The sequence below is a fragment of the Denticeps clupeoides genome, chromosome 2 (genome assembly GCF_900700375.1).
Source record: "Denticeps clupeoides chromosome 2, fDenClu1.1, whole genome shotgun sequence".
Lineage (NCBI taxonomy): Eukaryota > Metazoa > Chordata > Actinopteri > Clupeiformes > Denticipitidae > Denticeps > Denticeps clupeoides.
This window is the reverse complement of record NC_041708.1, coordinates 5,099,139-5,121,316: the sequence shown is the minus strand read 5'-3', so window position 1 is coordinate 5,121,316 and position 22,178 is coordinate 5,099,139. Positions and strand designations below refer to the sequence as shown.

General features: G+C 42.1%; 1 protein-coding gene across 2 annotated transcripts; it reads left to right on the top strand.

Annotated features, from left to right (window-relative positions):
• The first annotated feature begins 9,480 nt into the window (after positions 1–9,480).
• sap30bp (SAP30 binding protein) lies at positions 9,481–21,905 on the top strand. 2 transcript variants are annotated; one of them, XM_028968124.1, is made up of 12 exons: positions 9,481–9,603; positions 10,387–10,505; positions 11,309–11,353; positions 14,476–14,518; positions 16,966–17,054; positions 19,873–19,964; positions 20,048–20,108; positions 20,313–20,364; positions 20,436–20,494; positions 20,934–21,018; positions 21,353–21,387; positions 21,547–21,905. In XM_028968124.1, exons 1-12 carry the CDS (start codon positions 9,510–9,512, stop codon positions 21,652–21,654), a joined length of 882 nt encoding a protein of 293 aa, XP_028823957.1. In that variant the 5' UTR covers positions 9,481–9,509; the 3' UTR covers positions 21,655–21,905. The 2 variants fall into 2 exon arrangements, with proteins under 2 accessions (XP_028823957.1, XP_028823956.1); XM_028968123.1 differs by lacking the exon at positions 21,353–21,387 and having other exon boundaries at positions 21,547–21,904.
• Positions 21,906–22,178: the final 273 nt, after the last annotated feature.

Here is a 22,178-nt window from a genome sequence, read left to right as displayed (position 1 = left end):
CTCGGCCAGGAAATAAGCAACCAGATGTGTGGAAAGAAGGCATGCAATTTCATCTTCGTTCTACAAAAAACCTTTTCAGACTTTAATTTCAGTTGGGGGAGCTTTGATTTTAATGTTTTCACATCTGTTTATTTTGACCTTTGTAAAATGGTAAGAAAGGTTTATATAAAAAAGTTTATATGCACTAAATATAATAAAATGGTACGTAACATATGACATGCTGCAGTCGTCAGATTTTATTTCTCGCGTAGAAGGAGCGCGCCTGGCAACTTGACTATATGTTGATTTCATAAAGGGAACAGCGCCGCTCCACAGCAGCTTTAAGAAAAAGTATAAATTTAACATTTCTTATAAGACTGTATTAGTATCAAGTGATCAGGCAGACCAAAATCCTTTTTACATTCAATATACCAAGACTCTCCACTTCTCTGTCTGCTTTCCTTTCTTCGGTTCCTCGGCTAGTAATACGTGGCAGAGACCCCCAGATTTCCCAGTGGGGGTGCCTGGGACGTGTGTGTGTGTGTGTGTGTGTGTGTGTGTGTGTGTGTGTGTGTGTGTGTGTGTGTGTGTGTGTGTGCGTGTGTGTGTGTGTGCGTCTGTCTGTTAATATTCAGTTAACATTAGGTTAACATTCATTTAAATGTGGTCGAGTTTCTTTATTATATATATGTGTGTTTTCTTTATTTTCATGACCCTTTACATTGAATGCCAAGAGTGTGCAAAGCAGTAATCAGAGCAAAAGGTGGCTATTCTGAAGAAACTAGAATATGTTTTGAATTTTGAAGTATATAATCATATATATATATATATATATGATTATATACTCTTGTCTTGTACTGTCCACGTCCTGCCATGACAATGTAAATTTCCCACTTGTGGGACAAATAAAAGCATCATCTTATCTTATCTTATCTTAACTGTTTCCCTGTTGTGCGCTTCAAACTGTTGAACTAGGTATCAGTTCTTGAATACACCTTGATTATAGCTTGAATATACCTTCAGTGCTGCGTTTCTCCACAATATGGTGACGTAAAACCGATCTGCACGATGATCTCTGCTCACTAAAGCAACAGGTGAGAGGATCTAATTATTTTAGGCCTTACTCAGCCAGTTATTAATATGCATAATGCATCACACAGGGGCAGTGGTGGCCTAGCAGTTAAGGAAGTGGCCCCATAATCAGAAAGTTGCTGGTTTGAATCCTGATCCGCTAAGGTGCCATTGGAATGAGCAAAGCTGCTCACTCAGGGTGATGGTTAAAAGCAGAGGACACAATTCACTGTGTGCACCGTGTGCTGCTGTGTATCACAATGACAATTACTTCACTTTCACTTTAATGCATCATTTGCCTAAGAAAACAATGTTTGGCAGTGACAATATTACTTTCTTTAATAAGTCATCCCTCTTCTCAGTGCCCATATCATGGCGGTTCGGGATCCAAATCAGCGACCTTCCGATAAAGGGTCCGTTTCCTTACCCGCTAGGCCACCACTGCCCCATGTGCAACAGTCATAATGATATTTTAGAAACTCAGGTTAAAATATCCCGGCCGCCTGCAAGCATGTACAGTCACGTGAACAAACTCACACAGGGCCACTGTGTTTCCGGCCAGACGGGGACCAAGGAGCACCTGCACAAAGGCAGCGTTCATCTTGCCCCTCCCCCATCAAAGGCCCCAGCCTGACCCCTGAGTGCGCCAACCCACTCCCCAAGGAGTCTAGCATTAACAAGCCTGGAAGGGTCTGTCTGCCTGTCTGTCTTTGATATTTTATTCGGTTCGGAGACGCTGAAAAGGTCCGTTCTGCTCGTGTACCAACATTTGCTGAATCCTCCACAAGTCACGCAACACTACAGTGAGCAATGGACGAGTGAATGAGATGAATGAGAGCCTATGCTGCGGTGATATTATTATTACACACGAGCAGGACCGCCTCCATCTGTGTCACTGCCACGTTCTCACCACCTCTCTGTCACTCAGCCCCCTCGCTCCTCCTCGGCCTGGTGGCAGATGGCGAGACGACGATGATTTTGACGACAACTGGGGGAGTGGAGAGAAGAGACTATGACTGTGACGGGGCCATTTATCCAGTAAAGGAAAGGCGACGGAAATTGGTGTCGGATATGGACGATGCATCCTGTTGACACAAATATGAACCAAGACCAAGTATTTGTGTAACTCATGAGAGATGGCACATCCAAAGGAAATTAATATTCTGAATTCCAGCAACAAGTTTTCAATATCCAAGGTTCTATAAAACATTCTAGTATGTCTTCAAAACACCATACAACCGTGAAAGCAAGTAGAACATGTGCACTGGTCTGTTCTGGTTTAAGGAGTTCCAGATTCTGAGAATTCTACTACTACTACTCCTATTATTGTTGTAGTTGTTATTGTTATTAATAATAATAATACAGTGTATAATAATGTAATACAGTGTTTTAATTTATTTATCTACTAAACCATTGAGTTAAATTAACAACAGTAGTGTTTAAATAATCCCAAAGTTCAGTGTGTATTACTGACACTATACCGTGCTAAGCACCAGCAGTAACAATTTAACATGAATTAACACATATTTGCTGTTCATGAAACTATGAAATAATTGGTGTCCGTTAAAACTTAAAGCTGTCATAAAATGTAATAAAAGTCATGAGAAATTATGTTAACAGAAGAGGTGGCAAAATTAACAAATGAATAATTGTGATAGATTTTAAACGTTTTTGCTTTTATATCGGTCTTAGGGGTCCTCTAATACCGTGTTGGGCATCCGAATCTTTAAATGCCAATGAGGAGGAGAGAGGAGGGACGAGGAGGAGAGCGGCCTATAGATGTTGAGTGGGCATTCACGGAAATGACGTCATCAACACCATTCATCAACCACAATATTTGGCACAGACAGGAAGTCGTGTCGGCGTTTTCCCAAAATTTAATTAACCCACTCAGTCTCAGTAGATGAAACTTAAAAAATTTGTGCTCATTACTACATCCAATCACCGAGCAACTGCAATGCTTCGCACCTTTGGAAGCCATGACGGTCGGTCGAAGTTAACATTGTAGGGGAGGGGGTGGGAAATTCTCTGGGCGGACAAAGCATGAGAAATGGGAGGTAACCTTTCCCCTTATGATGTCATAAGGGGACAAATTCTGTCTGAGTTGCTGCTCTCTGAATGGTGGATGACTAAAACACTCTTTATACCTATCGCCATTTCCAGCCACTGCACGACCATAGACTGGGTAGGGGAACTCGTATTAATGTTAAATAATCTTACAAAGTGACATTTTCATAATAGGGGACCTTTAAAACGTCAAAATAAAATAACTCTGTTGATTAAGAAGCATTTTGTTTACTGTGCACTTAGTGCTTGGTGGTGGGCATGTCAGCCATGCAGGGAGCACATGAGCGGCAACCAACTGATGTTTCTAACCCAAAATATTGCATAAAGTGTACTAATGGATTTGACTGGCTTCCAATTTTTATATCCTGATTTGAAAGACGAACAGTTCAGTTGAGAAATGTTCCCACACTGGCATCTGTAATAGTTTTAAATATTATATCAAGTTTTAGCCCGAAGATTCATTTTCATAAATTCTCAATCAATGAATAGTCTTAGTTAATGGTATATTCTTACTTATGCTTTGTTTGAGATTTCATTTTCTGCTAAAGTCTGGACCCTGGTGTACATGTACAGTGGGTGAATAAAGTCATTTTCTGAACGAAGAAGGCTGCATCACAACATGACAGACGTCCTCAGCCTCATTTGCATTGGAAAACACTCCCTGTTAAAGGCCAAGTAGCGCCATCCACTCATTCACCACGTTCACTCCCACAACATGGAATGTCAGCTGGCAGGCAACCAGACCCACACACACACACATTCAAACACACTCCCCCCAATCCCTCCCTAGTCCGTCGCTGTAATAGAAATCCCAGTATCCACAGAGACCAGAGACAAAAAAAAAGCGTCTGGAGAGCAGCTGGGGAGGGAGAGAGAGCGACAGAGAGGGGGGAGAAGAGAAGAGTAAAAGACAAAAAGGCAGCACAGCAGAGAAAATACTACAGAGGAGACCTGGGAGACCACCAGGACAAGGCAAAGGGGGAGACGTCGCCTTCTTGGACTTCTTCTTCCATCTGCAGATGAGGTTTGGAGATCTGTAGGAACCTTGTGACGATGTGAACACATCTCTGGCTCACTACCACAACAAACCTGAAACGAATGGAGGGGTGAAGCGACGAAGAAGAGCACTTTCTGGAACTTCTGTGGTCATTTGTCTCTCTGAAAGCTGGAACAAACCTTCCCACTTTCTCAGGTTTGTCCAAAATGCAGTCCTGTCTGTTCACTCTGTGTGTATTTATTACCAAAAATCTAAGACAGGCCAAGCAAACGAGCCATTAAACTATAAATACTGTACTTTGCGTTCAGCTTTAGCGGCCACTTGTTGCCGTGTTGGAAAAAGACAAGATGGTGTACGAAGGAGTGCAAAATGGCCAGTGCATGCTGAATGTTACTATGAACCATGGGATGGTATTTGGTGCAGTAAACATTGGAGGCTGGCAAACGTTATCAGAGATGGGGGGGATGGGCCGTGAACCCGTAACCCCGGCAGGTGGCTGTGACATTTAAACACCGTCAGCGAGAGTCGACTTTACAAACACGCATCTGTGTGATAAATGTTTATGTAGTATAATTTTTTTTTTTTTTACATTTGTTTCTTACCTAAAACCCAAGGTCACCTTACGGGGTAAAAGAAAAAATTAACAAACAAACAACTAAAAGCAGCACAAAGAGCAGGAATTGACAGTTTGAGCAAATGGGCATGGATTGATATCAAAAACAACCAAAGTTAAAGTCGATATGTCTGTTGAAACAGATGGGTTTTGAGTCGTGACTTAAATAAAGGTAGAGAATCTAGATTCCTTCTGTCGGGTGGAAGTGAGTTCCGAAGCCGAGGAGCTGAGCGACTGAAAGCCCTGTTGCCCGTAGTGATAAGACGGGCCGAGGGGACAGTAAGATGAGCTGCGGAAGATGACCGGAGAGAGTGGGATAAGGTAGCGAGCGGGATAAGATAAGGCGGAGCACTTAAAAGGTGAGGATCGCACTTAATGCTTCTATGGGCAGCCAGTGAAGCTGTCGGAGAACTGGGGTGACGTGGTCTCTTGAGGGAGTACTGTCATGGCTACCCGCTGCTCACCAAGGGCGATGGTTAAAAGCAGAGGACACCATTCATTGTGTCACCGTGTGCTGTGCTGCAGTATTTAACAATGACAATCACTTCACTTTCACCTATGACCCGAGCAGCAGAATTGTGAAGAAGATGGAGTTTATGGAGACCAAAAAGAAGAGAAATGCAATGGTCAGTCCTGGAGACGATGAGCCTATGGACAAGTTAAGAAGGGACGAAGTTGCGTAGATGAAATTATGCAGAGCGGCTGATGTATTCAATATGAGACTGGAGTGAAAGCGTGCTATCTAATCTATGTACTATGTACAGTGCTGCGCAAAAGCGCACAAATAATAACGTTAAAACATGTTTCATGTAGGTGTGTAGGGGCGCGCTAGAAGAACTGGGTGTCGGTCTCCCCCAACTCGGTAAACTAATGACTGATCTCCGTCGAGCCACAGTCTACAGATGGAGAACATGTTTGTGTTGCTGCTCAGAGAAAAACAGGAGAACCGAGTCGCTTTCTCTACACACATCCTGTCACTGTTTATTGAAAATACGGAAATTAACAGTATTGCTTGCAACTTAAATGGACTGTGGTTTTTGATTTCATTGGTTTGTATTTGTGCGCGAGACTTAAGGTATTCGGAAAAAAGCGAACACCCAGATGCAATGTCCGCAAACCGAAAATCTCTCTTGGTTCTACATAAGCACTAAACCCTCAGTTTACGTAATTGTTGTGTTTCCCTGTATTTTATATAGATTCACTCATGAGAACATGAGGCTTGTCTATAGTACAATAAACCTTAAAACTGAAGATCTTCATCCTAAAAAGTCTGCTGGGTTGATATCTTGATATCCTACCCGCCATGTCTGACGTGTTATTAGCCCCCCCCCCCGGTGAAGTGAGCGGCCACACGTCCGCGGAAATGACAGGCTTTTCACAAACGCCTCTCCAGGAATAGCCTGGGAGGTCTTTAATTAAACCAGCAGTGTGGCGAGAATTTCGGTGCCAGAAGGAGCGGCGGGAAGCAGCGAGGGCCGGTTTCTATTCCGAGAGCTTCGTCATCGGGGCGCAGAGTTAAGATCGAAATATGTACTAATTGGCCCTTCATGAGAAGAAATGACATGCTTACCTGCGTTTATGTGAGGACAGGGCCAAGGCCACACACCGACAAAAGAAATCATTTCCAGACATATTAAATTAACTCAGCTTGGTAACAAAAAAGTTTGGTCAGTTGGCTTAGCGCTCTTCCTCTTCCTTCCTCTTCCATTCACTTTCTCTCCTCATAATCAGCCTCAATCAAGAGGCCGTCAGTGGACATCTCGAAAGTCACCTCAGGACCAAGTCCGCTTACAAACATTTTAAATTTCATTTACATCGGACATTGGCTAGCATTGGCTGACAATATGCACCCATAAAATATCTCTATGCACCAAAGAGCCCCAAGTGTGGAGAACGTGAATTATTTCACGCCTTACTTTACAGACACCATAATGGAGGCAAAACAGGAACTGATGGACATTCTAGAGAAGGTGTGGACTAAACTGCAGGGCCTTCCGGAAGCCAACTCGCTGGAGCTGGGGGCCTTCTTCATTCTCATCCTCTTCATATGTGAGTGCAGCCCACTTTGCTGTAGCTTTTTAGTTTGGGAACAGATTATATATATATATATATATATATATATATACACACACACACACACACACACATACACACAAATGCTATGCTGTGCCTATGTATAACAATCACATGGGTTTAATTACGTGGTTTATGGGGTGGAAAAGGTTTCAGGATACTGGGCCTCCAGAAACAGGGCAGCGTTACAGGAAACAGACGTCAGTGGGAAAGTTTTCCATTCGGCGATAAATAAAATAGTTAAACTGGTAATAACTGTTGAATAATGGGAGTTTGAGTGTTTTAAAGGTACTTGATTTTATATGTTTTCTAAAAGATGTGTGTATGTCCATTTGCTTTCAGTCACATTTGTCCTCATGATCGTGTTGTCCTGCTTCCACGGCTGTTGCTGTGGCAACCCCAAATACCAGGCCTCGAGAGTCCAGCCAGTCTGACACTGGCGCAGTTCTGAGATGACAAGCTGCGGGTCTGTCACCACGCATGTGTGAGAAGAGTGCTCCACACTTCCAGACTTCCGTACCATGGGAGCCAGACAGCCTCCACCTCACCAGAGGAATTGTTCTTAAACTAGACCCTTCCTGTGTTCTTCCTTTACACATTTCATTGTTCATTCTAAATTCTATATATTCATAGCTCAAAAAGTTGTTTCCATAACTTGAGAAGGGGACAGTGCCCTCTGCTGTGAGAATGAGGAATTTAAAAAAAGAAAAGACTTGGGCTAAGATCATTACGTAATGATCAAAAACACACCATGAAGGTACCACTAGTGAAGGTGGATCAGTCACATCCTTATTGAAATGCATTTGTATCAGCACTTTTTAAAAATAAAATGTATTATTAAGCTGTTTTTTTTTGTGCTTAACTGTATTTGCATTTCTTACTTTTCATCATATTATCTTATTGTATTCTTTGATTTAAGAGATTTGTGAGCAGAGAAATGTACCAAAAAAGTGTAATGGAAGTCTGCGATTATAGATTACATTGTGTTAGGCTTTTGGTATTTTGGTACTGATATTTTAAATTTTATGTAAAAACATATATATATAGTTTGCCCATTGGATTCATACTGCCTTGTGGAAAGCCAGACATTTGTGAATGTTTGATTTAATGATATACGCCATTTTAAAGTGTGAATAACATTAAACACTTTCATTTTAAAGCATTCGGCGGGCTGTGCATGGGCTGTGCATTCTTATACATGAAAAAGCATTTCGTACATTTTTTTACTGTGTGCTGACCTACCAACCTCAGCAATCCATATCAGGCAGGGACAGGGAACTGAGTCACTAAAATCGTTAAACATTAACTGGACATGCCCACTGTAGGGCAATGGTGCTTTCCAACGTTGAACTTAATACATCCCCTGGAGGGAGACTACTGGGACCAGTCTGACGGACATGGTGAAGTGCAGCGATTGGAATGAAAGTGGTTCCTAAAAACCGTATAAAAACACTGCGAGTCCAACTTCCTCTCTTGACTGGACACGTTCAAAATGGCTGTAGAGAGGTGAGTAATCTACACTTCCTACTCTTACTTTCCACCTTCTAGAAGTACTTCTATGCTTCTAGGTGTGATTCAATTTATTCATACCTTATGTTCAAAGAAATTGGATTGTATATATTTTATGACTTATTCCACATTCTTAAATGGATGGCGAGAACAAGACGTGTAATATTTACACACGGTGACTCTCCTTATGTAATTTATGGTACATTTTTGTTATAATTGCATAGCAAACTGGGATAAACATTTTCAGAGGTCCGTGTTAGAGGTCTTTAGCGGTCAGTTGCTTTGCAGAAACAGTAAGTGTGAGAATCAAAGTGAGATTGTCACTGGACACACACATGCGTGGTCATGTGCATGAGAAAGATGTGAAGTGTCATATTAGCCACAAAGTAGCCCATGCGTGCTGTTCCTCTCTCTTTCACAGTGTACTGAAGACTCCAGGGCAAGAAGACTCGGCCCTGGACTGGGTGGAATGGGCATGGCACCGCATGCAGGCACAGCCGTGGGCCCTGGGTGGCGCTGTCGTCATGGCAATCTTCTTGGCGGCCTGTCTGGCCCTGGCTGTCTTCGCTCTGCTCTATGGATGCTGCTGCAGTTCGAGCGGCGGACGGACCAAGAAAGGCAGAGACAGGGTGCTCTGAGGGTGCTGTCTAATTCATGTGATACCATGGCGGTTTCACATCAACATATTCATGAACCGCAATGAAAGACTGTTACTTATGTAAAGCACACGCCTGCTTTTCTAAGCATAACTAACCACTGATTTATTGCAAATCATATGTATCATCAGCAGGCTGTGTTGCAGTGGATTTTGTTACATACGCAGGTTTTGGAAGTGACAGGATTGTCATTGTGAAACAGCCATGAAGCCTTCCAATTATGGCCCCATAGCCGTGGCTTATTCTATAGATATACTTCTCTGACATCAGGCCAATACTACTGTTGTTGATAATATCTTGTTAATTAATTTTTGTGTACAAAATCAATAAATAAAATGTTTAAAATGTTGTTTAGTGTAAATGTTTACACTATTTTTTAAACAAAAGCAGACGTTTCTACGAAAGGCAACAAATAATAGTTTACAACGCTATGAATAATACATGTATAATTATTAATGTCATAATACAGTGCGCAGTGTGTTCGCGTGCGCGCATGCGCAATATAGACTTGTGACGCAATTAGTAAGCGACGCGATCCACGGCGATGGCGAGCGGAAAGAAGAGTGCGCTGCTGTCTTCTTTGGCGCAGTATGGAGACGATTCGGAGCAGGATTCGGATCCGGACACAGACGAATTGGGTACAGTATATGAGCTAATAGCGTGGGAGCGTGGAGGTTGGTGTCATTTGGTCTCACTGGCGTTCTGCGCGCCGTGATTGACGTTCTCGGCCGCTCGTTAGCGCAGTAGCTAACACGAAATAATCCGCATGATTCTAGATTAGACTGCGGTTTTAAGTAAGATCGGCCTCTGCTTAGTGTTATTTGTCTACTGCTAGTTTCCCGTGCGAATCTGGTTGTTCTGAACGGTCTGTTTGTGTTGGTGGTTTGCTAGTTGTGTTCGAATGCGCCTGTGCCTCCGCTCATTTTAAAGATTCCAGTACACTGAACACGTATGTTGGCTCTGCAACAGATTGGTCTTTCAGAAGGATTTGAATGGGAAACAAATCTTTGGTTCATTAAAGAAGACCCGCAAAACTACAGACACTGTTCATGTTGTTAATGACTCTGGTTACTAGAAATGTTTGTTAAAAGTTCCCTATCGTGAAAACGTCACTTTGTGAGATTATTTAACATGAATACGAGGTCCCTCTGCCTGTCTGATTCGCCGTTCAGAGAGCGGCATCTGAAATGGTCGGATCTGGAATTTGTCCCCTTATGACATTGCAAGGGTAAAGGTTACCTCCCCTTTCTCGTGCTTTATCCACCCCTCCCCTAAAACGTTATCTCCACCGACCGTCATGGCTTCCAAACGTGCGAAGCATTGCATTTTTACAAAGTGGCTGTAACTTAGCACCAAGGCTGAAAACTGAGAATAGTTCTTGAAGTAACTGATTCACCTTCATCCTGTATCATGTGTCTTAGAGGAGGGCCATGGAGGACTGGTGTCTGCAAGTTACGGTGACGATGACATCAACCGCGTGGAAGACGGTGAGGAGAAGGTCTCGGTGAATGAAGAGAGTGACGACAGCTCCAGGAATTCGGTAAGGCTGAACCTCTGAAGTCAGCACATTTGCATTTTTTTAAGTGCAGATTTATTTACACTAGGGCATTAAAAATTTGACTTTATTGACAAATAAGTTCATAAGTAAGGAAGCCGACTTGTAATCGGAAGGTCGCTGGTTCGAATCCCAAACTGCCAAGGTGCCACTGAGCAAAGTACCGTCCCCACACACTGCTCACCGGGCGCCTGTCATGGCCAAACACTGCTAACCAAGGATGATGGTTAGAAGCAGAACACATTTCTTCACTTCACTTTCAGTAGGTTTGACTTTGTGCCAGTTTTATTAGCAAGTTCACATGCATCTCTGGTTTTCATTTGCTTTTATTTAGTCTGCTTTGGTGTGGTGGGGTGAAATAATCCATGCTGGCCAGGGCCCTGGGAGAAATTCCTTGTTTTGTTCCTTGTCTGCCTTTTGAACCCTATTCAATGTAAATTTCTCATTCTTCAGCCAAAGTGCCTGTGCGTTTGAAAATCAGTCTAGCTGTTCATTTGGTGGGTCTAATACTCTTAATAATAAGAGCGGGTGACTGGATCATCAACACCTGAGTCATGAATTATAGGACTGGGGCATAAAAAAGGCGCAAATATCCTTTTAATTTTATTTATTACATTTTATTGTGTCGATTTTTCACCTTAAGTTTAGGCTTTCATCAAGCACTTTCCGAATATTTCACTTTACTCAGCCACAGTCTGGGGCTTGAAGGCAAAGATAAATGAATAAGTAGAGAACATTGTAGCTCCATTTTATTTATTTTTTAACCCTTTGCATTCTTGTCTTCATAGGAAGAGGAGGAGTCCAACCCAGGTCCTGACCCAGATGATTTCCAGGTAAAAAAAAAAATAACTCTCATAAAATTGTTTATTGAAATGTTACTCCTTTTCTGTCCACAAGGTGCCGCACTTGGCCTGCAGGTCAATTTACACCCTCGGTAGGAGTGTGGGGGATAATGACTGTGATGTGTCTCTTTATAGCCAGGCAGCCCAGTTAGTCATGATCATTTTTTTCTTATTATCTCTTCTTAGCATCAAGAGACAGTACTTCCAAATGAGCAAAACCTCTGATCAAAAACGGTTACGATCAAGGATGCATCAGAACATTTTAGCACCTTTTGCAATTAACTTTGCCTTTTTTGTTTTTTTTCATCTATTGCCTGTTCTTACTGCATCATGCATTTTACTGCATTTTCAGGCAAGGAAAGTACTAGACCACCGCTGCCTTGAATGCCATTGTGTTATGGATCCATCGTGCATTCACACCCTCTTTTTACTGATTAGCACTGTTTGCGTTGGAAGAACACACACGTTCCTGTCAGCTCGCCCATTTCCTGCCGTAAAAGAGGCGGCTGAAGGTGTGCCGTTAAGCTTAAATCCCCCACATGCCTGCGATGACTTGCGTTTGATCACACAGCCTCGGCTGAGGTCATATTAGGGCACTTCAGTTGGGCAGCTCTGTTCTCAATATGAAACACAATTACAGTGTTTAACTTGTAGCCAGAGCATATTTAACAAGTTAAAATAATATATGTATTTTCAGTAATAATACAGCACCAGTCAAAGTTAGGAGACACCTACGCGTTTATAATTGCTCTGCATTATTATTTTTTTACATTATAGAACAAAACTGAAGACACGGGACTAATATAAACCACGTGAGGTTATGTATTAACCCCTTTGTGCACTGGGCCTATAATCACTATTTCCACCTGTTTTTAACTGCTTTTATTTAAATGCAATTATCTTCATTTTTGTTCACCATCTAACAGTTCTTTGTGCACATGGTGATTGAAATCACTTGGGTCAGCAAATCTATAGATTTTAACTTTTTATTTATCCTCATAAAATGTCATTTCAGGGCAGTTAATGACCGCAAAATGCAACAATAAGTAGAAAGCAGCATTATTGTTGTTTTTTGTTTCACAAAGCAATACAAAAAATGGTAAAAAATGATTTCAATTCCAATTTTACTGACAAACTACATTAGAAATCTGAAGTCTTTATGTTTGATACTTAGGTCATTAATTGCAGTTTTATGAAGGGATTGCAATAGGAGAACCCAAGTGTCCCTTAACCTTTCCAAGCTATCCAAACAGGAAAAAAACCTTTCTAACAATGCTAGATGGTGAACACCAACAAAATTACTATTGTTGTACAAAGCAGACATTTCTCGGCCAGTATCTGACTTTTCAGCAAACTTAAATAAAAAAAATATATATATATCTGCAGTTTCATGTCTGGTGTGATGACATAAAAAAAAAATGTACGCCTCTGACGAAAGTTCAGCTGCTCTCCAGACTTTTCTGTGCTCAAGGATGACATTCTCATTCAACCAATCAAGGTGGGCTGTAGTACCGGCAAAGGGCTCTAAAGTCGACTCTGATAAACTCATGTATCATAATCAGATAATATTGTGTGCTGTCAAACTCATCAAATTCCACATTACAGTTGCCCTGATGATAAAAGAAACTATGAGGAAGAATTTATTTTCAGAGGAATTTCTCAGACAGATTAGCGAACTAATTCACGCTTTGAGTTGGACTCAAGAATGCCAGGGAAGGAGGGTGAGGGATTTGTGTTTTCCACGCAAGAGGCAGGTCTGGCACGGCCATTTGTCTTCTCTCTCCCTTGGTGCCCAACAACAATGGCAGCAGAATGCCTGTAAAAAAGGTGCCAGCACTCAAGGATTTGTGGGCGAGCCGGCGGAGTTGCTAGGTGACGCGGTTGGCTGAATGGTGTGCCTGTTCCATCGCGGTGAACCTGAGCGGCGTCCAAAGGAATTCCCTGCCTGCAGAGAGCAGCGGGGCTCATGTAACGCTGTTCCCGGCGTTTGACACGATCCAAACAAACCAAGAACTTGGCTTTTTTTTTTTCCCCCCTCATGACTCACGGGATATTCTTAAAAACTATTCTTAACATCCTGTTGCTTCTCTAGTTTTACCTTATTATTTCACCTGAGGTGATTTTAATAATAATACTGTTTATATTTAAATGTAAAGAAATCTAATGAACAGAATTTAACACAAAATTAATATCACTCTGCACCTATTACAAAATACAATTTTTGCATTGTAATGTAGCCCCTGAATTCAAGAGGACGACACATTTTCAGTTTCAGTATTCTGGGAAAAAAAAAAAAACAGACCTAAAATCTAAATGAATCAAAGCTGTTAGCACCTAAACGCACTTTCCGGGCGTTTCATTTTCATGTGCTCGAAAAGAGAAATCAATTATCAAAAAACAGTCACTGCAGTGTATTCATCAGTAATGGAGCATTTAGGTACCAATAATAATTCAGAGCGTTATCCTACCACTGCAATGCCGACATCACACAACTCATCTTCTCTTTTCCTCCCTCAGATGTGTACATGCTGCTTCCAAAATATCTGCATGTCTAATTGACATCTCATCTTGGATGGCAGCCCATCATCTCAAACTCAATCCCACCAAAACTGAACTAATATTCATTCTAGCAGATTCTTCACCACATCAGGATCTTGCTATTTACCTGGAGAACTCGCAGCTCTCTCCTTCTACAACAGCCCGCAACCTTGGATTAACAATAGACAACCAACTCTCCTTCTCGACTCACATCAGCAATCTTTCCCGCTCATCTTTCCTGAATCCACCCTTATCTGTCAACACAGGCCACCCAGATACTGGCTTAGTCCTTTGTAATCTGCACCTCGTATTCTCCGAGCCTCCGGTACTGCTCGCCTGGTCCTCCTGTATTCATAGTTGGGGGGTCCTAGTGATCCAGAACTGACCACTTCATCGATGGTAACTTGAAAGCACGTTGTAAGTCGCTCTGGATAAGGGCATCTGCCAAATGCCTTAAATGTAAATGTACTGAGGATCTGAAAGTAGCTTTACAGGACAGTAGTACTGGCCCAGACCCTAAATGCAGCCAACCAGGAGAATCCAGGAACTGAACCGCGCTGTGTGATCTCTTGCAGGAGGTGTCCGAGCTGGAGAAGTTGGATCCAAACGAACTTGTTGGTGAGTCCCCACAGCATCATTTAACCTACAGACTGCCGACAGTCTATAATATACTGTTCTTCAGGCTTTAAAATATGAAGTGGGCAGCTATAAAATTCTGTGTAAAGGCATCCTTTCTACCTCCCGGTGTTTGCTTGCTATGATCACTGAGCCATGAAAATGAGTCACTTGACCTGATAATCTTCCACAAGAGTTGTTTTAGAACACAATAGGCAGGAAGTTGCCGGGTCTGACCGGCATGTCCTCATGCTTACTGCCCACTGGGCAAGCAGCGATGGGCAGCTCAGGTCTGCAGTCAGCGTATGTGTGTGTATACAGGGTGTAGACAGCACAAGCCGTCAGGAGCAAGGTGTGTTTGTGCCCAGGATGTGAGTGGTACAGGAATGGGTGTGTCCTACAGACATACACACATTTCGATGTTCCCTGCGGTTTTCCTTGCATGTTTAGCAATTTCAGAAGTGTGTGGGTTTTTTTTTTTCCCTTTACTGTGTTGGACATCTGCCCTGTTGACTTTATGGTCTTAAAGATGCTGTTAAATGAGGCTTTGCAGATCCGAGAGCCAAGGTCCAGAGCGGGACTTTTGGGAGAGGCCCGGAATGTTCCACTTTGTCCCTTTGTTGTGCAGCTTCCACTGCGAAGATATTAAAATGTCTTTTGGTGTGAAAGGTCTCACGCAGGCCTCTTAAAGATGGGCTTTGTCCACTCTGCACAAAGCCTCCACTGATCTGGCCATTTTTACCCCTCTTTGTTCCACCTCCTCTCTCTCTCTCTCTCTCTCTTTCTGTGTGTGTGTTCTTCGTCCTTATACACTGCTGCTTTGGTAGCCTGGGTGTTAGCCGAGTCTATAGCCAAGCTTGTCTGCCTCACTGTCTCTTGTTGCGCCCGAGGGCTTTGCCCAGAACATGCCAGTCACATGACTCAACCCACAGTCCTGCTTATCCTTTAACCAGAGAAAAGCTTTGGAGATGCCTGCAGAACTGTCTGAATTGTCCGCCCATCGTCCATAGTGGAGCTGCTGCATCGAAAGTGTTCAATGAACCAATTAAGAAATTATCCACGATGGATCTGTAACCATTACATTTTATAATCACAATTTAGTCATTTCTTTACTATTCATGACAAAATTAAATAAGATTTTGATTGGAAGTGCTTTCGTTTAGGCCAATTTCCCATTCAATCGTTCATCAACTGCATGTTGTAGACTCAAAGGTGTCATGAAGTCATTTCATGTTCTACAGTTGTCTGTAAAGCTTTTTTTTTATATATATATATAAATATTCTGAGTGTTCCCGGCTTGCCCAGTCAGGTTTTATGTTCCTTCGGGCCGTCGCGTTTTCTTGCACGCTCACATATGCACATTTGTGTCTCCAGGCGCTAAGTTTGAGTCAAAGTCATTGGGCGTGTTGCCGTACGAGCAAGAACTTGTTAGTTTCTTTTTTTTTTTCGTGTTCTCTTCTCCTCGCAAGTTTTCACCAGCATCTGTCATCTGGCAGCTGAAAGCCACACCTCAGACAGTTATGCGACACCACCTCAATCATAAACCATCAGTTCCTGCTAATTAAGCGCAGTGGTGCCTGGCATCAGTCAGATTTTTTCATTTTTTGACCGTTACATTGGCTTTACAAGTTTACATTTCAGGTTGTTAGTTATAATAGTCTCAAGATTATGTTTCTTTGAGTTGGTGAGGGATTTTGGTGATAATTGCCATTCTAGCACTTTAATGGCAGACGAGTGTGTGGTCCTGCATTTTTGGAGATTAGCCTCAGAACAAATTGGGCCACACCCGGTCACTGCCCGTTTTTTGTGCGTACCCGTAAAAGCACTTTACCTGTAAAGCACTTCTATTCTAGTTCTTCCTAGAATGACCTGAGAGAAACCAGGAGGGGTACAGGGTCATGGTGGAGTCACGAGCAGTCATTTTTGGAACTGCATGCGTTTTTTTTTTTTTTTTTTTTTTTTTTTTTTTTTTTTCCGAATGCAGGAAAATAAAGCAGAAAGTGGCGCAACTGCGCCCAAGTAATGATGTGTTTCATGTAAAGAGATGATGTGACTCATACGATTAGATTTTTCAGTTTATTAAGGATTTTTTTTTTTTTAGATGGGCATAGGTTACTTGCTGCTGTTCACCATCTCTTTCTATCTTGATCACTGTCAGCACTCCACCGTTCACTTTCACTCCGCTACATGTTTCATCCTTTTAAAGGTCATTCTGTATCTAACATGTACATGTAACGTCATTTATTTTCAATTTTAAAAAATTCACCGCAGAACACACTGATTCCCAGTAATGTGGTAAAATGTCCATTGAGGTTAAATGTTAGTAAAGAGAGAAATCTCTGGAGAAGAGCTTCAGGTTGATGCGTAGAAGTGAATTAATCGGTGGAATAATAGGTGGACTTTGGGGGACAAGGCCGCCTCACAAGAACGTTTCCTTGTTTACGTTACAGCTCAGTTTTCCGAGAGGGTCCGCAACATGTCCCCCGACGAGATTCGGATACCCCCGGAGCCGGCTGGACGCTGTTCCAACCATCTACAGGTTAGTGCAACCCTCTATCGGGTATCAGGGTTTGGCAACCCACAGCTCTTTCACCCTCACACTGTGACTCCCTGTGCTTTTAATAGTGAGCTAGTGTGACCAGTGTGACCCCCCCCCCCCCCCCCAAAAAAAAAAAAAAAAAACACACACACAACCCATCCTATTTTATACAAATCTTAAAAGTAAAAATACAATATGGAATTTGCAGCTCCTGTTGCTTTCCCTTTTTGGGGAAACCAGGTCCAAATGTGTGTAAGTTGTCGACCCCTCGTCTAGAGGGTTCTGACCATCCTTCATCACGACTTCACGACCTTATACCATCACTGGATGGAAACGAAGTTATTTTGACAATGTGCTGTAGGGAAATGGGAATGCGACTGTGGTCTGAAAATGGAACTGGAAGCGACGATGCAGTCGGTGGGGACCCGTTGTTTGTGTGTTTCGGGGTTAGCTGGCGGGCTCCTCTACGGCTGTAAGGGGTGTGGTCGGGTGGTTGGAGTCGGAGCGCTGCTGTGGTTTGCAGTTGTAAATTGTCCCTCCCGTCGGGCTGACAGGCGGCGCAGCCGAAGCCGCTCCCAGGTCAACTCCTCTCGATTCGACTCCTTAGCTGGAGCTCAGGAATGCTTAGAGAAAAGTGGCGAGAACGGGAGCTTAGGGCTGTGCAATATGGTATGAAGTTCATATTGAGAGCTGAAATTTAAACATAGACACTAGACGGTATATATTGCGGTATATAATTTGATGAGTACATTTAAACTTTTTACAGATATACACATAAAGCGTAACCAATTCGACGGAAAGTGGAAAGTCACTCCCATATGGCCAGTGAAATAGCAGGAATTTGTATGATGCAATCTTAATGACAGATTGAAGGCATGTTTTATTTCATTTATTGGCTCTGCAGTATTTTTAAAACCTTGAAGCTCTAGATTTAAGGATTACTAGTCATTTTTAATGAAATTTAAGTCCTTGTTTTTTGGAAACTTGATTTTAGGACTTTTTAAGAATCAGCGGAAACTCAACGCTTTGTGCTGCAAGTAGGTGTGGTATCACTCAAGTGATGCGATAATCAAAATCTCTCCCGTTGGCCAAATTTATATCGCATACCGTTTATAGCGTTTATACCGCACAGCCCCAACGGATCCTGGCAAGTTTAGCAGCCTGACTAATGGTGGTTGACTCCCTCCTTTTCCCCTCTTCTTGATCTTGAGCTAAAGGTAATGCCTGGGCAGGTGTGGAAGCACCTCAGATAAGCGTCACCTCGTGACAAATATCCTGCCATTATACCAGCAGTATTGTAATGGGTGGTTGCCATGGGTTCTAGACATTGGGCCACTTAGTCACATCTGTACTCCTGGTTTCCCGATGCGGATATGCACGGTCAGCTATGGCAAAGAGGCTCGCTGAACACTGATGACCTACCAGGTCTCTTCAATGTTTCAACAAACAGTAAATGCCCAAACACTTTGTTGAACAGCGATTAATTGTGATTAGTCATATTGCATTTGTCTTTTTTTTTTTTTTTTTCTCCGCTGTATACTCCATTATCACAGTTTTAGATGAATAAGTGAAAGTGAAGTGATTGTCATTGTGAAACACTGCAGCACAGCACAAAGTGACAACGGAATGCCCAATGGCACGTTGGCGGACCGGGATTCGAACCGGCAACCTTCTGATTACGGGGCCGCTTATGCTAGGCCACCACTGCCCCAAACTGGGCTACCATTAAGTATTTTATGTAGTGAATAAATATGTTTATAACAGAAAATGTGGAATTCAGAAAAATTTAAATGGGGAAAAAAAAAAACTGATTTCATAGGGCCCTGGTATCCATCCAGCATTGTATAAACCTATTTCAGACTAAATGATCCATTCTCTGCTTTTTTCGCATGTTTAGCATTGTCATTGTCACATCATTTACCGCGTTACGGGACGGGATTTACATAAACTGATAAACAACCGCTCGGTTGCTATCTGCCCTTTTTTGTTGATGTGTAATTGTTATTAAGAAAATCTTTTAATGACATTTTATAAACAGAGTTTTGAATGGGATAAGACGGGGGATTTACACACTTACGCAAAGTTTAAATCCTGAGGACAAGCTAACCTTTATGTGAAAATACACGTATATAAGGAAGGAAGGACACACCTTCTCATTCAATGTGTTTTCTTTATTTTCATGACCATTTACATTGGTAGATTCTCACTGAAAGCATCAAAACTATGAATGAACACATGTGACGTTATGTACTGTATTTTTTATGTACAAAAAGTTTGAGACCTGGCCTCCCCAGTCACCAGACCTGAACCCAATTGAGATGGTTTGGGGTGAGCTAGACCGCAGAGTGAAGGCAAAGGGGCCAACAAGTGCTAAACACCTCTGGGAACTCCTTCAAGACTGTTGGAAAACCATTTCAGGTGGCGACCTCTTGAAGCTCATCGGGAGAATGCCAAGAGTGTGCAAAGCAGTAATCAGAGCAAAGGGTGGCTATTTTGAAGAAACTAGAATATAATTATTAACTAGAAGACAGTTATAAATAAAGAAAACACATTGAATGAGAAGGTGTCCAAACATTTGGCCTGTACTGTATATTTTTCATTTCTTGTCACCATGAGAGCCTTATTCTGGGACAGAGCTGTGAAATTTTGCATCTGCTATTAAAACCACAGTCTCACAGTGGCCCTATTCAGCCGTCGTGCTGAAACGTGGACGCGCTCAAAGCAGCATCCTGGTGTCATTAGATCTGTGTGGTATGATGATCGCAGAGGAATTATGATTGTGTAGAATTAAACACTGTTCTGCCTGCCTGCTTTTCAGGAGAAGATCTTCAAGTTATATGAGCGCAAGCTGCACGGGGACTTTGACACCAACAGCCACATTCAGAAAAAGAAAGAGTTTCGCAACCCCAGGTTGTGCAGGAATGAACCGAAGTCTTCTCCTGTAGAACATGCTGTTTTCTGACTGTGCTGTGTGGGGTTTTTTTTTTTTGCAGTATTTATGAGAAGCTCATCCAATACTGCAGCATAGATGAGCTTGGAACCAACTACCCAAAGGTAACATGCGGCTATATTTTCATTTTCTCTCCACTCTGGCGTTGATATTTCAATGCGGTGGAATTTCTTTTAAATCAGCATCATGCATGTTACTGTATGTAATGCAGGGTAAATAAAGCTGAAAAGTATTTCAGGGGTGTCAGACACTGTCCAATTTAAGACGAATTCGCAATGTAATACATTGTCCCATGTTTTGAATTCCAGGATATGTTTGATCCCCATGGATGGTCAGAGGATTCTTATTATGAAGCACTGGGTAAATTGTTCACTTATTTGTTTCAGTTTTACCTAATACAACATAACATTAATATCAATGTTCCTATTTAGCCAAAGCGCAGAAGATTGAGATGGATAAACTTGAAAAAGCCAAAAAGGAAAGGACAAAGGTGAGCCTTGTGGAACCTCGCTCTAACACTTCCTTGTATTTCAGCATTACACACCAGACCTTTCCTTTTTTTTTTTTTTTTTTTATTGGGACAACAGGTTGATACTTGCAGTTAAATTTTGTTTTTTTCCTCTTCTTTTTCTAAAAAGGATGTGGTTGTACTTTCTAGAACAACATGGAATATTGCATTTCTGCTGTCACTGAAAGCAACCTCTGACCTCTTTTTGCCCTGTAGTTTTCTGGGGCTTATTTACACACAAACATGGTTGCATAGTTTGTTGCACATATTGTTGGAAGAGTGGCCTCCTGAGTGGCAGTAGCCTTCAGCATCTCAAAGGCAAAAGCCATGTCCATGTTAGAGGTGAAATAAACGATTTCCGGGCTCGACAAGTGGCGTTGAAGGAGGAGAAGTGAACGCGAGCTGTCATGTTTTTCTGCAGATCGAGTTTGTGACTGGCACCAAGAAAGGAACCACGACCAACGCGGCGGCTTCGACAACCAGCACCACCACCACCACAGCGACAGGTACCTTCAGCCTGGAAATGAGCGTTCCATCATGCTGCTGGAATGTAATACCGCGGTACAATGCACTGCGCCAGTGAAGTCTGTATGGAACAGAATACATTTTTTTCTGTGTGTGTATGTATGTCAGATAATTTTGTTTTCACGGTTTTAATGTAGTGGAAGTGTATTTTGCACCATACTATATTAGCAGCTATGTTTAGCAGCTATTTGTTCATCATAGTCATGTTAAACTCAAAAGAGTTTTTTTATAAATGTTTCCTGCGTACTGAATATTGTGCCAACAATGACGTGAAAATAGTCTTCAGAACTTTTTTTTTTTTTCTGATGCTTGGAGATTGCAGCTTCTCATTGGACTGCAGAAACATTTGTGTATGTATAACGATTAATTTAAACATATTATTGCAATTTTATAAAAGAGGCTTGTGGTGTCATGTTTAAGGGGCGTTGTAACGTGTGAAATGGAAAGTCACTTTTGGACCAGGAGTTGAGTTTACATCACTTCTTTTTTCTCCACCCTTCTGCCTCCAGCCGATGCCCAGAAGAGGAAGAGCAAGTGGGACTCGGCCGTGCCAGTCACCCTGGCCCAGCCTACCCTCCTCACCACCACCGCCACCCTCCCAGCCGTCGTCACCGTGACAACCACCGCCAGCGGCACCAAGACGACGGTCATTTCCGCAGTGGGAACAATACTGAAGAAAGCCAAGCAGTGATCGCCATGAAAACGGACCGTTTTTGTATATGCGTGTGTGAGTGAAAGAGAGAAATAGAGACAGTATTTGTTACAGAGTCTGTACCTCTATAAAGGGCATAATAGGTTATTTGTGAAAATACAGGTTAACCTCTCTGTTTCTCCAGTTCAAGTTCAAATCTGCTCTAAATTCAGATTCACTCTGTAATCTTTTTTTTTTTTTTTTTTTTTTTTTTTTTTTTTCCCTCTTTCCTCAAAGGTGTCTTGTGAAATTATAAAAAAAAAATCTTCTGTCTTTTTTGGAAGTCCTGGTTTGAAATGCTGCAGCAAGAATCTCCACTCTTATCCTGTACATTTATTGAAAGCCTTTTTTCTGTGAAAAACCTCTCTCTGTGTTTTTTTTTTTTTTTTTTTTTTTTTTTTTTTTTTTTTTAATAAACAAAGCTTTTTAAAAGTGCTTGTTGGAAAAAGC

What these genes read in the sequence shown, in the direction of transcription:
- sap30bp (XM_028968123.1), top strand. Translation starts at nt 9,510, where the DNA reads ATGGCGAGCGGAAAGAAGAGTGCGCTGCTGTCTTCTTTGGCGCAGTAT. An exon ending in TTCTTATTATGAAGCACTGG is followed by an intron (nt 20,365 to 20,435) that starts GTAAATTGTTCA and finishes GTTCCTATTTAG; the next exon opens with CCAAAGCGCAGAAGATTGAG. An exon ending in CCAAAAAGGAAAGGACAAAG is followed by an intron (nt 20,495 to 20,933) that starts GTGAGCCTTGTG and finishes GTTTTTCTGCAG; the next exon opens with ATCGAGTTTGTGACTGGCAC.